The sequence below is a fragment of the Odocoileus virginianus genome, chromosome 19 (genome assembly GCF_023699985.2).
Source record: "Odocoileus virginianus isolate 20LAN1187 ecotype Illinois chromosome 19, Ovbor_1.2, whole genome shotgun sequence".
Taxonomy (NCBI): Eukaryota; Metazoa; Chordata; class Mammalia; order Artiodactyla; family Cervidae; genus Odocoileus; species Odocoileus virginianus.
The window spans coordinates 16061865-16079736 of NC_069692.1; the positions used below are offsets into that span (position 1 = coordinate 16061865).

General features: G+C 35.9%; 1 protein-coding gene across 6 annotated transcripts in view; it reads left to right on the forward strand.

Moving 5' to 3' along the window:
* Window positions 1-17872, forward strand: part of TBC1D32 (TBC1 domain family member 32) — a 187722-nt gene that overhangs the window by 111449 nt on the left and 58401 nt on the right. For all 6 annotated transcript variants that reach the window (XR_011481887.1, XM_020887469.2, XM_070449893.1 and 3 more), the window contains one exon: window positions 10742-10867. Coding sequence is in view for 5 of the 6 variants with exons in the window: in XM_020887469.2 (XP_020743128.2) it covers window positions 10742-10867 (126 nt within the window). In the remaining variant the exon portion in view is untranslated. The remainder of the gene's footprint in view (window positions 1-10741; window positions 10868-17872) is intronic.

Consider the following 17872-nt stretch of genomic DNA (forward strand, 5'->3'; position numbering starts at 1 on the left):
CTAAGTTTCACTTGGAAACAAATATATCTTTTCTTTTGAACAGCAAATTCACTCATTATCAATCTTATTTTGTGATTACCATATTAGGTAATTTGTTTCTTCAAAGTAGTTTGTTAAAAAATATGCTTTATTTGAAACTGACCAAGGCAGACAAATCAGAAAATAAGATTAAATTGATAGTTCCCAGAGAAGCTCAGAGGAGTATAACTTTATTCCCTGTTCTACTCTTAAAAGTGATTTAGAAAAGGGAGTAATAATAGCTTCTCTGTCTAGCCCAGAAGATAACTTGCAGGATGGTTATTAACCTTTAGTGAGCCCATAGTATGTCCCCAGTTTCATTTACTCTCCTAGTCTCCTAGATGACTTATTTTCAAATCTTCTCATTAATCAACCCTTCCTCACCTCTTCCCAATCTTTCCTGTCAGATAACTGTTTTTCTTTTTTTTTTTTTTTTCCAAACTGAGGAAATAGAAGCTGTCAGCTTCCATATACTCTTGATACATATTGGCTGACTCAGCTGCATCTGTACCAGTTTAGGTTTTGCTTTACTATGAATGAAACTGCAAATATTACTTTAAAAGGCCAGCTTCTTCAGTTGTGTGATACATTCCATTCTCTTTCTCAGCAAAGATATTGCTTCTAACAGTTCTCTCTTTTTTCTTATTGTTTTTTCATGGGATTATGGGGTTAGGGGATGAGAGCTTGGTAGACCTCCCCACTGTAGCTTTTCCATAAGCCAACAAGCATGCTATTAATTTTTCCATATTTAAAATATCTTCTTTTGAACTTGCTTTTCCCTCTCTACAATTCCATTTCTGTCCTTCTACTGCAAAATTCCTTCAAGGAATTGTCTAATCTTAGTATTGTAGTTATTCTCTTTCTGTGTTCTCTTGAATCTACTTGAAAGCTAATCAGGCTTTCACCCCTGCCATTCTACCAGGGTTAAATCAGTGGGTCAGATCTCAGTACTCATCCTGTTACACTTAGCATTATAACTTAACATGTTTGATGCCTCTGCATTTTGAAACATTTTATTTGGCTTTCAGAAAATACATTATCTGATTATTCCCCCCACCCCTTTGAATTTCTGGCAAATTCTTCATCTTTGTTGGATCTTTCAAATCTCTCCAAACTCTCAACTCTGGAGTGCCCCTCAGTTCTCAGTTGTCATTTTTTGTATGTGTGCGTATTCTTTTGGGGATTTCATCTAGTCTTATGACTAAAATACTGTCCAGTATACACAGATTTATATCTTTAACCTGTGTCTCTACTTGACTCTGTACTCATATCTGTTTACTTGATACCTTTGCTAGGGTGGTTAGTAAATATATCAAATTTAACAGCTCTGAGATAAACTTCTGATACTCTTTCAAAATCTATTCCTTTGGTACGTTTCCTCATTTTAGAAATGACAACTTTGTGCTTCCATTTCTTTAGGCAATAAAGTTGAAGACTTTTTTTGACCTTTTCTCTTCATAACCACATCTGTGAGTGAAATCGCTGTCATGTCGAACTCTTTGCAACCCCATGGACTGTAACCCTCCAGGATCCTCCATCCATGGGGTTTTCCAGGCAAGAATACTGGAGTGGGTTGCCGTGTCCTCCTGCAGGGGATCTTTCTGACCCAGGGATCAAATTCAAGTCTCCCACATTGCAGGCAGATGCTTTACTGGCTGAGCCATTTCTGTCACAAATGCTCTTGATGATTCTTCATACCTCAAACAAAACCACTTTTCACTCATCCACTACTCACTCTCATCTCTCACTGTACTGTTATAGTAATCTGTTCAGTTTGTTAACAGAGCAGCAAGAGTAATGCTATTGAAATGTGGGTTGAATTATTTTTACTCCTCTAATTGAAACCCTCTAATGACTTCCCTATAATCTACAAGGCCCAGTTTCTGTCACATGCCCTATTTTAGTTAAATACAATTTCAGGTCTCTTTATTTAATTTCACATTTTCTCACCATACTGGGCAGAAACTTCTAGTTACCTTTCTGTTAATGCCTAGAATAAAAGTGTTTGAATAAGACATTATTCTCAATTTTACAGCAATACTTAATACTTCCTACTAATGGTGGTCCTGACATTACTGTGATTCTGTTAAGCAGGACAGAATGATCTAGCCAGTCATTGGATAGCCCAAGAGGTACCACAGGAAGGGATTTTACATAGACACATTCTGAGTCAAATATGAATCACACTTAGGTCATTCTGATATTGCTGATGTTTCACTGACCCTATACTTATAGAAGAACAGCAGAAAATGGGAGCAGAAATTAGAAGCATGTCCAAATTTCCATAGTACCTAAGAGAGTATAGTGATGATGCCCCTGTAACCTGTGTGAGAATAATGGAGCCAGACATATTTCTAGCAGATACGAAACTAAATTCAAGGTAATGTTCCTTGTTAAACACTGTTCAATAAGTTGAACATAAATTATGCATTTAAGCTAGTAATTATGCATTTAAGCTGTTTAAGCTAGTAATACTTTAAGATACAAATAGCTGTTTTAAAGGCAAGAATTCATATACTTGCCATTTTGCTTTTTCAATTTGGAGGTAATGATTCACTGATTCTGATAGGTGTTATTTTAGTCATTTGCACTGCAGTGTTTTGAGATATCATTTCATTGTTGTGGAAAAAAATCACTTTAGTTGTGTGCACACACTGACATTCACCTAATTTGTCTCCCAACTTTTAGATTTATCCTCCTTGCTACAGTTAGCATTTCTTCATCTGTTAAATTGCCTCTTGTTAGTTCCCTGGCATCAGTGTTAGCTATTAGATGATTTATTTTCATCTGTAAATAAGAATCTTGAGGCACCATTTGGTTCAGTTATTTTTCTTTGTACACGTTTTTAGGGTCACTATATTAAAATGTAAAAGCCTTTAAAAAAACTGATAAGTATTATTTATGTACATATGTCACATATGTGGATAATCATAAATCAACTTACATGAAAATTTTTCTTCCAAAATATCATCTCTCTGTTATCTGAGAGTTGAGAAGAGTAGGAAGAAATGTGTTAGTACAGTAACTTATTGTTCCTGTGTAGAAGATAAGAAAGAGGGAAGGGAAGTTGGAGAAAGAGTTGTCCAGTAGTTAAAACCAAGTGCCGGTTAGCATGTCAGTGAACTGCTAGAGATTAACTCATAATTCCTTTCCTATATGAAACAGAAAGACTGAGACAACAAGCTGTTTTGTTTTGTTTTTGCTTTCCTAAGCTAAAATTAGATTTTCCAGGAATTATTACATCACTAATCAGTGAGTGTACTCTTTAGCATTCCATTTTGATCTGTTCAGGATGGGGATGTCTTTCTTTTAGGAGAAAGGGAAATTCAGTACTTCCATATTGAGAAATAAAAATGGCTTGAGTTGGCTAGCATAGTCTGGTCTTTGGAAAGACATAACTTAGTAAAATGAGAAATAAACTCTTCTTACTTCCCTTTCTAGCATCTTCCACTCACTTTATTTTTTATTTTATAAAGTTTATGCAGGCTGAATTATAAAAATCAGCAATGTAATTCATGCCTATATTCTATCTACTTCATTACTGTAGAATTTCTATCTTTATCAAGAAATCACTCAAAAATACATTTACTTTGTTGGGGCTGATATCTTCAAAGTAGAGAGTATGTTGTTTTGTCATTGCCTTTATGTTTCTCGTATCCCTAAAAGGGCCAGCAGAAGCACAGCTTTGATTCACAAGGTCAGTGATGTCCAGGCCACTGGCAGTGATTGCTTTTTTTTTTGATCTTAGAAATTTAAATGGCTATTCATTGAAAGCCTCAAACATATTGGTAACTTTTGATACAAGTAAACCTATGAATGTTCTGAAGTAAAAATGAGCTTAAGAGAAAAAGGAGAATGGCATGACTTATAATAGCAACTACATTTTAATGTAGAATGAAAATTGCCAAATTAACAAATGAGTAGGTTGGATTGCTTTTATTCCTAGTCCGATAAATTATGTAAGATTTAGGATTGCCACTTCTCCTCCAATCAACCGAAAATAGAATCCCATGAGAAAAACAAAGTGCTTTGAAAAATAATATGTACTACATAAAATGTAATGCAGCATGATGACAGGTATTGTTTGTTCTGATTTTGAAAGTCTTTGTATTATGTCTTACATGTATAGTAAGTCTATATTTTTGGAGATGAATTCTCCTTTTTATCAAATATTTATCTAGGCTTTTATGTCAAGTCAGGCACTTTCTCATTTTTTTTTCTTTCTGTATTGTTTCTACCCTTGGAATTAAAATGTATTTTCTGCAGATAAAAGGTAAATGGCTTTTATTTGGCATTATCCTGTTAACTGAGAGAATAAAAAAATATGGTTCCTTTCCAATATCATAAATCTTAAGCTGTAGTTGTTGAGATACTTGGTTTAAAAATCAGAATAAGTGTTTTCCTTTGAATGGTAAAAACTCTTCATGTACTTCTTGCATGTTTGAAACAAACATCAGTGGCAGAAAGCAGACATAAATCACCTGCTAGTTTAGGTGCAAGTGATAAGAGAAAACTCTTTGCTCATTTTTAAAAAAACTCTGATGCCTCCTATAGTACATGCTTAATTATCACATATTAAAATGAAAAGTGATATGATAATTCTAAAGTGAAGTATAATCTGTATAAAATATAGATGTCATATGTGTAAGAACTCACAGTTCAAACCAAATAAAGACAGTGTAAGAATTTAGATACTCTCACATTTAGAAATGTAGGGAGAACTAATATAGAGAATTTAAGCATCTTTTCAATTGCTTCTTGGAGACCACTCCAGAGTCTTTCCTTAGATATTGTAAATATTAAGAATAAAGTGGCATAACTGTATTAATCTACATGGAAAAGGAAAAGATAAGCAGAAACACAAATTGGAAGCAAATATTTCACAAATATGCTTCAGACTGATAGATGGGTGACTTTCCAAATTAAGCCTAGGAATCTGTTGCAAGTTACTTTATTAAATCTTCCATTTATTTTGTTTCTTTTATAGCAGCTGTTTATGATATTCTGTATGAAATGGGCATTCAGAATGTCTGATACCCTTGGAAAGAAGTATTCAAAGTTTTTGCATAGATTTTCTTTGCATTTATATTGTGCTTACATTTTTCTTGTCCTTGAAATGGAGGTTCTTTCTTTTTACATCATCTGTGATAATAAGTATAATCTTTCCTTCTATATAGTAATCTTTTGAGAAACAAATTATACAATATCATCAAGTATGAAAAGATTATAGTACTTACCATAACAAAGAATTTCAGGGTTTAGATATGAACTATTATCAGTTGTAATTGAATTTTGTAAAAATGAAACTTGATGTTTCCTATTTCCTCAGTGGTAGCAAGTAAGTTAAGTGGGTTGGGTAAAAAGTGCTTATTGCAAGAGGGAACTGTCCTGTGTATTGTATGATTTTTTTTTAGCAGCTTTCATGGTCTCTGCTTACTAGATACCCATAGAAGTCTCTTTCTGCACCCACCCCTCCCAGAGCAAAACTTAGCCCATTTGAGAACTATAGCTGTAGATTTGTTTTTCCATACTAGCACTTCATACAGATAGACTCACGTAAGATACTTCACTTGTGCTTGATTTCTTTAAGCATAATGAGTTCAAGATTCATCTAGTTTGTTACATGCACCATTTGTGTGTACCATTTTACTCAGGAGGATTCCAGTATAGATTAACTGCAGTTTGACTTAATTTCACTTTTTGTTTGTATTTTCTTAAAATTCTTAAAAACAACTGCTTTAAAATATTTACCCAGTAATTGTATAACCAAGGTCCTTTCTGTGTCTTTATATTAATTGATTTAACTACTGGTTAGTAACTTTTAATTAAATACTCAGCATTATTAATTTTACATAGTTGAGTGCTAGATTTTGTTTTCTTTAAAGAGTAATGGACTTTAGGGCCATGCAGTCAAGTTACTTGTGAAATCAGTTTGATCATTCAGGGCTTTCATTGTTTTTGTTACGGTGAGTGTAACGTCCTGTGTGTGTGTGTGTGTGTGTGTGTGTGTGTGTGTGTGTTTAGTCGCTCAGTCGTATCTATGTGTGACCCCATGGACTGTAGCCCACCAGGCTTCTCTGCTCATGGAATTCTCCAGGCAAGAATACTGGAGTGGGTTGCCATTTCCTCCTCTGGAGCATCTTCCCAACCCAAGGATCAAACCTGCAGCTTCTGCATTGGCAGACGGATTCTTTACCAGTGCACCACCTGGGAAGCCCCGTGTCTTTACTTTAAGGTTAACTTAACTCTTTTACGAAGGTTTGACTTTTTTGGTCTGTGGAACTCTGAGGAGGACTCTTCATGGTCTTTCTGTAATTTGGACATCTCCTCGCCGTATGTATACTCAGAATTGTTCATGTTCTCTGCCCAGTCTTGTGGAGCTTCACTCTTCATCTGCACAGCCGAGTCTTTGCAACCACCTAGACAAAAACAGATTTTTGGAGTTCTTTCTTTGTTCTCCCTCTTCCACAAATTTTAGGCTCCTCAGTCTCTCTGCAGTTTGACTTCTGTGCCTTTAACTCAGTGCCCCACTTCCTGCATAATGATGTTGAAAGTAATTCTAGAAAAAACCAGGGCCCAGTTGTAAAGGTACATTGTTAGTTTCCCTTTTCTCAGACATGACAGTCCTATACTGCCTGTTGTTGACCAGTGTCTGAAAACAGTGTTTTGATATATTTTAACCATTTCTTGAGTTATTTATGGTAGGAAGGCAAGTATATTTCCAGTTTCTCCATCATGACCAGAAGCAAAACTATGGTTTTTAAATTTTTTATGTGACGATAAACAAATTTTGGTAAACATTCAGTTTTATGTATCGTTCAGGTTTGTTCTATTCCCCAGATCACTGATTTAGAATTGTTGTGTTCCTATGATTCCATTTCTCCTTGCCTCATTCTCCATGCCCAAGGGCTTTTGCTAGAGTAAATTTACTGGCCTCTCTCTGGACTTCCTCACTAATTATGCACTAAGTTAGGAAGGAAAAGTGTTTGGTAGGTGAATTTTGGAGAAGGAATGAAAAATCTTGGATTAGACTACCTAAAGGCTATATTTCCAAGTTAGCCTATCTTTTCATTAATTTTTATTTAAACCAGTTTTGTTTTTTTTTTTCAGTTAGCGTTATACTCATAGCTTTCCTAACAAAAGCAATCAATAGACACCTTTGGTTGTCTCATCACTGTCTATGATTGAATATATTTTTGCAGTGCAGGGGAGAGATTTGTTAAGTCCATGTGGCAGGAGATCCAAGTTAAGGTGCTTAATTTAGCCATTACGATACTAGCATTGATATTTTGAACTGCATTTATATCCTCCTGTCTACTTTTCATTTGGTTCCGGATTTGGAGGAGAGAAATAAAGGAATTGTTTTCCTCAAACTTGTTAACATTACAGATACAAATTTTCAGTGAACATATCAAATCACTAAATATTATTAGCTGTGATATATGCACATTGAAGAGCTCACATTCCCACTGAGATTTGGGGGAAACCATAACCAGATTATGAGGATACAAAGTTGTCTCTTTAGGAGTCTTCTAGGCACTCTGTCTCCAGCTCAGCATTTGTTAATTGCCTCAAATCAAATTTCTAGGTACTAAATTGGGTCTTTCAGCCTTTCTCCCAGTTGGTAGATTCAGATGCATACCACATTTACTGCTTCAGGACTGTTTACAGTCTAGTGCCTGTGCTTTTTTCCTTGGAAGGAAATGCAAGAGCAAAATAGAATAGCAAATGTGAAAGGAGAGAGACAGGAGAGCAAGAAGAGGGTGTGAGCAGGAGGGAAGAAGAAAAGATAACAGGTTTTTTAAATAGCAAGTAACTTCCAAAAGAGCTTTATGGACATTTTCGCCTTGAGGGATGGTGGTGGTTATAAAAGAGTCACACATGGATAGAAAGAATTGACACAGAAGGAAACAAAGATGAAAAGCAAACTGCTCTTGTCTTTTCAGTCATGTACCACTAGTGATTTTTTATAGAACTGTACTGACTCTTACAGTGTTATGTTAGTTTTAGATGTACAACATAGTGCTTCAATATTTTTATAGATTATACTACATATAAAGTTTTTTTTTTTATAAAATCTTGACTGCATTCTCTGTTCTATAATTATATCCTTGTATCTTACTTTATACGTATGGAGTGGTGCTAGATATGTAAAGGGAATTAAGAGGTACAAATAATTAGTGATTCTTATTGGGTTCTAGATAATTTGCTCTTGGGGAATAAATAATGTAGATATTCTAAATGGAAACTATAAAAATTCCATTTAATGCTGTTCAGTTGTCTGTTACCTAACATATCAAGATGCATTTAACATTAATACTCTGCTGTTAATAATATAATTTCCAAAAAAATTATCAGCTATGATATTTCTTGTTAAAGTTTTGAGTTTTTATTAAAAATAGTAATTTTCTCCTTTGACTAAATCAGTTTCATTTTTCTCTAGATATTGCCTCTGATTGAGGCCACTTATGGAATATTATAGGATCATTTTGCCCTTGATATTTAAAGAGAATATGTTAGATTACTACTAAGTATCAGAATTATACATTCTTCCTACAGAACAGTTCTTTCTGGTTTATATGGATACTTATGAGTGTGCATATATTTGATACATTTGTATACTCATGTGCATGCATGCTAAGTCCCTTCAGTCGTGTCCAGCTCTTGGCAACCCCATGTGCTGTAGCCCTCCAGGCTCCTCTGTCCATGGGATTCTCCAGGCAAGAACATTGGAGCAGGTTGCCATTTCCTTCTCCAGGAGGTCTTCCCAACCGAGGGACTGAACCTACGTCTCTTATGTCGCCTGCATTTGCAGGTGGCTTCTTTTACCACCAACACCACCTGGGAAGCCCCTTGTATACACATAATGTTTGTACAAAAGAATATTTCTGTAGTTTTGATATGAGAAGACTTTTTCTGTAGTTTTGATATGAGAAGGTGACCTGATTGTCAAATGTGGAAATAGTTACATGAATTATGATTTGTACAATCAGTCATATAATTTTGTATATGATAACCATGAGGATTGAGTGAGGATATGTAGCTGCTTTTTTAGGGCTAAATAAGACCAGCTTAGATCATTGGAATGATATGTATTAATAAATCTTGATTATACTCAGTTATACTCCTGACTGTTTATGCACAAATACACACACATGTAAGTCTCATGAGGGCCAGTGACCTTGTCTGTCTAGATTGTTATAGCCACATAGGAATTCCATGCATGTTTATTGAATGTATTTTTACAAAAATTAGACGGAAAAATAAAATAGTTTAGTAAGGTAAATGTTTATTTTTTTAAAAATTCCAAAGAATAAGGACTTACTTTCTTTATTATAATTGTATTCATTTCAAAGGATCAGGAGTTGGTTGAAATCCTCTTTAGTGTTAAGTTGACTACTGATATTTTCTTGGTGAAATTCATTAGCCCCTTAGGTGGCTGTATTTTGTAGTGTTCCAAACCATGTCTTTGGGTAGAAGCAATCAGGCCTTTGACTTTATACGTGGAAAATGGTCTTGTTCCTCCTTCCCCAAATTCTCCTTCAAGGAAAGTGGTAAAGTGTATGAATTCATGTGACTGTCTATCCCCCCACCCTCTGCTCTTCTAGAAAGAAGAGATTTTTTTTCCTCCTCTTTGAATTTTTACGTATATATGTGAGTAAATAGTATATATGCTTATATATATATGTATTTGTATATCCTTTTTAAATGACATCTAAATCTTTAAGACATTTAGATGTTTTCTAAATCAATAAATTAGATGTTTTCTCATGCAAAATCTGATGGAAATACAATTAAAATAGAAGGTGGAAAAATCTCATGTGAATAAAAGGAAAAGATAAAATTAATATTGCCATATTCATAAAATTGCTAAGAAAGAAGAAAAGTTATATTTTAGAAAAAGGTGCTCTTTGAGCGGGACTTACCAGGTAACTCAGTGGTAAAAGAATCCACCTGCCAGTGCAAGAGACATAGGAGACATTGGTTCCATCCCTGGGTCAGGAAGGTCCCTGGAGGAGGCAATGGCAGCTTGCTCCAGTATTCTTGCTTGGAGAATCCCATGGACAGAGGAGCCTGGTGGGCTGCAGTCCACAGGGGTGCAGAGTTGGACTGAGCACGTGCATGCATGCTTTTTTAGCATGATTCATTTTCAGCCTAGGTTTGTTTTTTTCTTTTACCAAAAGAGGAAATAAATAACTGACTAGAGATTTTCTACATTTATGCTTTCTTTTTGCTTTAAAGAAATGAATAAGCCCAGTAGCCAGAGTAGCATGCTAAAATTCCCTTGTAGATAGAGGCTCCAGTTGCCCTGCTGCAGAAACTAATAAAGGCGTGGTTGGCTCTAAAAAAAAAAAAAAAAAAAAGAAATGAATAAAACTGCACCTGAATGTACATGAAGAATTAGTATAATGTTTATATCAGTCTCTGTAGTGAAATCTTAAGGTCTGCACTCTGTATTAAATCAAATACTCAGTAATGATTAATGTTTGTGTAAGAAAGAGTAATGGTTATAAATCAGTCCATTTTATGAGTTTTTGATAAACATGGTGATAGCAGTTTGATGGTGTAAGATATAATTACAGAAAAATATGTTTCCTTTTGAAACCCATATAAAATACTTTTTCTGTAACATAACTGTTTACATTACTAACATTAATACTTATTTTTCAGTATATCTAGCATGTTTTGTTAAAATAACATAACAAGACATCTTTCTTATTAGACAATGATCTTGGCAAACTTTTATTGTGCTTCAAAATGTCTGATAAACAAACTGCATGGATAGAAAACTGCCGAAGACAGTTCTGCAAAATAATGAAAGCCAAACCTGATATAATCAGTGGAGGTGGTGAGTATTTTTTTAATTTTTGTGGGATTTTTTTTTTGGCTTGAAAAGTTTATTAACAGAAACTGTGGATTCTGAAGATTAATACTGGCATATCTAGAATCAGTCAGTTCAGTTCAGTTCAGTCGCTCAGTCGTGTCCCACTCTGTGAGAGAATACATAACATTAGTTCTAGAAGTCCATTGACTTCTGGGAAATTTGTGATCCTAGAGAACAGAAATTAAAATTTGAGAAACTATGCACATTTTTTTTTAATACTGTCACAGAGGTCTTGTTAAGCTAAATCTACCTTGCCTAGGTAATAGTTTGCTTGATTTCACCAGCTATGTTTTCTAAACCAGTTAGCAAGTTGTTTTATACTCAGATATTTATATGTGTGCTTGGTTTCATAAAATCACCTTGTTTTAATTAACATTATCTTGAATAAAGATACTCCAAGAACTAAGTTTTAATGTCAATGTAAGCTAGATTTCTTGAAAGCTGTAATTTAAAAATAACTGTTCTATTTATCAGTCATGCTTTATGGTTCTTATGTTTCTATCAGTTGCTATAAAATTAAAAATGGGAAATAAAAATAAGTTTATATTTTGTTGAAGAAATTATATTTTTAGGGCAAGAAAATCAAACATTATTCTCCAAAATTTTAGTGTAAAATGAGCAGTTCAACTGTTTTAGACACTCCCAAATACTTTAAAAATGGCTATTAGGAAAAATATATATATATATGTTTATCACTGGTTGCATAACAGAAAATACTTAAAATAGGTTTTGCAAATGCCAAAGGGTACAGAACAAAATGAGAAAATAGCAGCTTGGTATATTATTTAAACACAATAACTAAAGGTGTAGTTTTCTGAGTTTCTTTCTTAAAGGGATAGTGATAAGACAAAAGAGAAATCACCTCTTCAGTTGTATTCACAACTCTGAAACAGGATAAAGGAGCAGAGCATTATCATTAAAACCATGTTCCGTTTGGAATCTTGGGCAGGCACTTCCCATAAGTCTTGGTCTTAGTTATACATTACTCTGATACTGTGTCCATCATTAGACTGTGAGCTACTTTTAAAAATAGATCTTAACCTCTCTGCCTAGCAAGGTCTAGTTGGTTACACAAAATTCAATTACTCTTCATAGCAATGAGCTCAGTCCACAGTGTTAGATCCAAGAAGTTAACCCAACAATCTTGACACCGAAACCATGCTCAGTATCTGTTTACAGTAGTAACTCTTTGCACTTTCTCTTTAGCACCTAATGTTTTGCTCATGGGAGGTAACCATTTGTTAAATAAACCCAGGTGAGCATAATACTGATGAGATAGAAGATGAAAAATATTTTTAATATCTCCAATCTCATGGCATGGTTTTCTTTTTATAAGCTAACAGTTGAACTAGTTTAGGGGGTAAGCTCAAGGGAGAAACACTAAATACATGCTTTTGTAAGGCAAGCACGCTTATTTATTTGTCTATGTTCATGCACATGTACAGAATGACTCTATAATCTGATTCAATTTGGGTTTTAAATATAAGCAATCCACAGTTATCAAGAACCAAAGGTTTTTGAATTATCATTACTTATGCTGCAGTTTCTCCCTCAAATCTCTATATAAAACCCTGCAGTGCACAATGAATACCATGTACCTCCATTAATATTTTTCATAATTATGATAATGAGTGAATGGTTGTCTTAAATTCTCTATAAATTATATACTCTGAATCCAACAGGAGTTAGACAAAGGAGATTCAGTTAATGAGAACCTACTGTTGACTCCCTGCCCTGCTCCCTGATATGGGTAGCTACTCTCCTTTAGTAGGTGATGATAAGGAAGGAGAGAGCAATCTATAAGTAGTCTTTCCAAGTTGATTTAAACCCAGGCCAATAGACAGCTATCAGGAGAGATATATTCCAGCTTTCTCCAGCTTGGGCTCCTGCTGTTTCCAGAGTGTTCTTTCCAGGTTTTCAGCTTATAAGAATAAATGAGACCATGTAGATATGCACTTGCATGATATTCCTGCACTTACTTGTAATGAGTCATTGGCAGAAGCAATATATTATATGACCTAAGACCCACAGGCTGAAGTTAATTTTTTAAAACGTAAGTCACATTTTTCTTTTTCATAACCTTATTTTTGCTCTATGTGTACCTTCTGCCCCACCCCCAATTATATCCCAGACCTTTTTCCTGACATGGAACTAATTACAACATGTTCTCTGAATTTCCATAAATTTCATTCATTTTCATGTGTTTATTTCATTCAACTTCAGGAGAGAACATAGGTAGACACTCTATTCCATTAGGTTGAATTTCAAATGTATTCATAGACTGCCTCTTTTTCTTTGATAAAATATAAATCATTCCACAGTTCTTTTTTTTTCTTCTTTTTGTCAGGAAGGCTCCTGTAGGTCTGACAGACTTCTAGTTTCTGCTGAGTTTACTACACTAGCTGCTTGTTGTCTATCACTCTAAACATTAGATTCCATCATCAATTGCATGCTTAATTTCTTTCTACTCTTGTATCTTCTAGAGTAATTTCCCTATAAAAATGTTTCTGATTTTCACATTATCTTCTAATCCTTATTTCCCACTAGTCTTTTGTGACCTAATAATTATACAATTAAGTATGTTCCAGGTATATTCTTCCTGTTTTTGTTCTCCAGTGTTGATAGTATAGATTCCCAGGTGGCGCTGTGGTAAAGAACCTGCTTGCCATTGTAGGAAACGTAAGAATCATGAGTTCGATCGCTAGGTTGGGAAGATTGCCTGGAGGAGGGCATGGCAACCCACTCCAGTATTCTTGCCTGGAGAATCCCGGGACAGAGGAGCCTGGCCAGCTGCAGTCCATTGGTTTGCAAAGAGTCAAATGACAAGCACACACACGAATACAGTGGAGAATTAATTTAATTTGAGTTGGCCACTAAATAACATATATAACATGTCTTATAGACAGTATTGGAAGCTGGTATGCTTTGTAACTGTAATACATTTTGTCTAACTCTATACTTCAAATGTGCAAATTATTACTACTTGGACTTTTAAGAGTTTTTGTTTAAGATGCCCTCTTTGTCCTTTAAATTTTGCTTTATTTTTTTCTGTTTTTCTCTGAAAGAATCCTGGCATAACAGCAGTGAGGTCATCTGGACTCATGTTTCTGGCTTCTAAATGTAGTGCAAGGAATTCTGGTTCCTTTTAGTGGGGAGAATAGCACTGAGGGCAGAATTTGAGCAAACATGTGCCTTAGATTAACATTAACATGTTAATGTTAACATGTTAACCTGGAATGCCTTAACATTCTAGGTTCCTATGCAGTATTGCTCTTTACAGCATTGTACTTTTACTTCCATCACCATCACATCCACAACTGGGTGTTGTTTTTGCTTTGGCTCCATCTCTTCATTCTTTCTCGAGTTATTTCTACACTAATCTCCAGTAGCATATTGGGCACCTACCGACCTGGGGACACTTTCAGTGTCCTATCTTTTTGCCTTTTCATACTGTTCATGGGATTCTCAAGGCAAGAATACTGAAGTGGTTTGCCATTCCCTTCTCCAGTGGGCCATGTTTTGTCAAAACTCTCCACCATGACCTGCCCCTCTGGGATGGTCCTATGTGGCATGACTTATAGTTTCATTGAGTTAGACAAGGCCATGGTCCATGTGATCAGATTGGTTAGTTTTCTGTGATTGTGGTTTTCATTCTGTCTGCCCTCTAATGGAGAATGATAACAGGCTTATGGAAGCTTCCTGATGGGAGAGACTGACTGAGGGGGAAACTAAGAAATCTGTATGCAGATGAGAAGGCAACACTTAGAACTGGACATGGAACAACAGACTGGTTCCAAATTGGGAAAGGAGTACGTTAAGGCTGTATATTGTCACCCTGCTTGTTTAACTTACATCATAAAACTTACAGAGTACATCATAAGAAATGCTGGGCTGGATGAAGCACAAGCTGGAATCAAGATTTCCAGGAGAAATATCAATAACCTCAGATATACTGATGACACCATCCTTATGGCAGAAAGCAAAGAAGAACTAAAAGAACCTCTTGATTAAAGTTAAAGAGGAGAGTGAAAAAGCTGGCTTAAAACTCAACATTCAGAAAACTAAGGTCATGGCATCTGGTCCCATCACTTCATGGCATATAGATGGGGAAATAATGGAAACAGTGACGGACATTATTTTGGGGGGCTCCAGAATCACTGCAGATGGTGACTGCAGCCATGAAATTAAAAGACGCTTGCTCCTTTGAAGAAAAGCTATGACCAACCTAGACAGCATATTAAAAAGCAGAGACATTACTTTGCCAATAAAGGTCCATCTAGTCAAAGCTATGGTTTTTCCAGTAGTCATGTATGGATGTGAGAGTTGGACTATAAAGAAAATTGAGCACTGAAGAATTGATGCTTTTGAACTGAGGTGTTGGAGAAGACTCTTGAGAGTCCCTTGGACTGCAAGGAGATCCAACCAGTCCATCCTAAAGGAAATCAATCCTGAATATTCATTGGAAGCACTGATGCTGAAGCTGAAACTCCAATACTTTGGCCACCTGATGCAAAGAACTGACTCTTTGGGAAAGACTCCGATGCTGGGCAAGATTGAAGGTAGGAGAAGAAGGGAATGAAAGAGAAGAGGATGAGATGGTTGGATGGCATCCCTGACTCAATGGACATGAGTTTGAGTAAACTCCGGGAGTTGGTGATGGACAGGGAGGCCTGGCATGCTGCAGTCCATGGGGTCGCAAAGAGTTGGACACAACTGAGTGACTGAACTGAACTGTGCCTTAGATCTGCCACATAATCACTTAGGATAATAAGGTGACATAAATCAAGAGTCCTCTTAAAAAAGGGGGAGGGTGTATTTTCGTTGTTTCAGATTTACTTCTGGCTAGAGTACATCATGAGAAATGCTGGGCTGGAGGAAGCACAAGCTGGAATCAGGATTGCCGGGAGAAATATCAATAACCTCAGATATGCAAATGACACCACCCTTATGTCAGAAAATAAAGAAGAACTAAAGAGCCTCTTGATGAAAGTGAAAGATGAGAGTGAAAAAGCTGACTTAAAGCTCAACATTCAGAAAACTAAGATCATGGCATCCGGTCCCATCACTTCATGGCAAATAGATGGGGAAACAGTGGAAACAGTGGCTGACTTTATTTTTCTGGGCTCCAAAATCACTGCAGATGGTGATTACAGCCATAAAATTAAAAGACACTTACTCCTTGGAAGGAAAGTTATGACTAACCTAGACAGCATATTAGAAAGCAGAGACATTACTTTGCCAACAAAGGTCCATCTAGTCAAGGCTATAATGGTCATGTATGGATGTGAGAGTTGGGCTATAAAGAAAGCTGAGCACAGAATAATTGATGCTTTTGAACTGTGGTGTTGGAGAAGACTCTTGAGAGTCCCTTGGACTGCAATGAGATTCAGCCAGTCCATTCTAAAGGAGGTCAGTCCTGGGTGTTCATTTGGAAGGACTGATGTTGAAGCTGAAATTCCAATACTTTGGCCACCTGATGCGAGGAGCTGACTCATTGGAAAAGACACTGATGCTGGGGAAGATTTGAGGGCAGGAGGAGAAGGGGATGACAGAAGATGAGATGGTTGGATGGCATCACCGACTCAGTGGACATGATTTTGAGTGAACTCCGAGAGTTGGTGATGGAGAGGGAGGCCTGGCGTGCTGTGGTTCATGGGGTCGCAAAGAGTTGGACACAACTGAGCGACTGAACTGAACTGATATACTTTTTAAAAAATTTTCCTCTGAGCATTTAATCTAGTATTCCTATTTTGTCCTGCCATTTAGATTTTATCTGTATGAGATGCCATGGAAAGTATTAAAATATGTTCTTCTTGCATTTTTTCTGCTTGTAGTCAGTAGCCTGTACCTAGTACAGTAATTGAAGGGAACAACCTAGTTCTTCTTGACTTACCTCTTTCTTTCATCTTCTGACTTTCATGTATTTGGTTACCATGTCTTATAGAGTTTATTCTTAAATTTTTAAAATCTGTTCTTTCTCATCCATATCCTCAGTTACTACTTTGATTCTAGTATTAACCTTTTAGCAAGTAAATTATTTTGTGAAGTATATGATCATCTAGAAAAATTACAAATTATAAACAAAATGAAGAAACTGAAATTTGCCTTATAATCTCTGCAGGATAAGATTATCATTAAATTATTCTCAGCCCCAAAGAGTTAATACCTAGCATACTATTTTCTTTTGTCATTTGTCTCAATACAACATTGTATAGAATTTTCCATGTCAATAAATGTACTTACACAAAGTAATTTTAAAGTCTACTCATTTATCTCTGGATCGGATTCCTATAACACTTTCCTTTATCCGGAGCCAGTTATGATTTCACATATACAGGAAAGATTCAAAAATCTTTAATAATTTAGGTTATCTGATAATATCAAAGTGCTAGTAAATCAGCTTAAAAAAATGAGAAACATACAGGTAAGTACAGACTGCTCTAAGCAGAAAGAGAGACATGAAGGCACCAAAGAAAGCATAAGAGGTGCTATGATGAAAGCCTGAGACCCGAAAGGAGGATCATTAATGGCCCCTAAAGGGACAAAAGCATCAATTCTGTTTTTTTCCACTCAACGCTGTGAGCACCATCATATATCGTTATTGGGCTAGCCTTAGTGGTATTCTTCCAGTGGTATCTACCCATCATGGGGTTCTGTTACCAAAGCTCATTTTTTCATAGACTGTCTTCTTGGCATAATTAATCAAAGGGAAGAGGAGTTCAGCACAGTTTCTCATCTGTCACTTCTGAATCCTGAACTTGAGCTGTACTGGTGTACTCAAAGAATACTCATAATTGCTATGTAACTATAGACTTTAGGGCTTCCCTGGTGGCTCAGATGGTGAAACATCTGCCCGCAATGCGGGAGACCCGGGTTCAATCCCTGTCTTGGGAAGATCCCCTGGAGAAGGAAATAGCAACCCACTCTATTACTCTTGCCTGGAAAATTCCATGGATGGAGGAGCCTGGC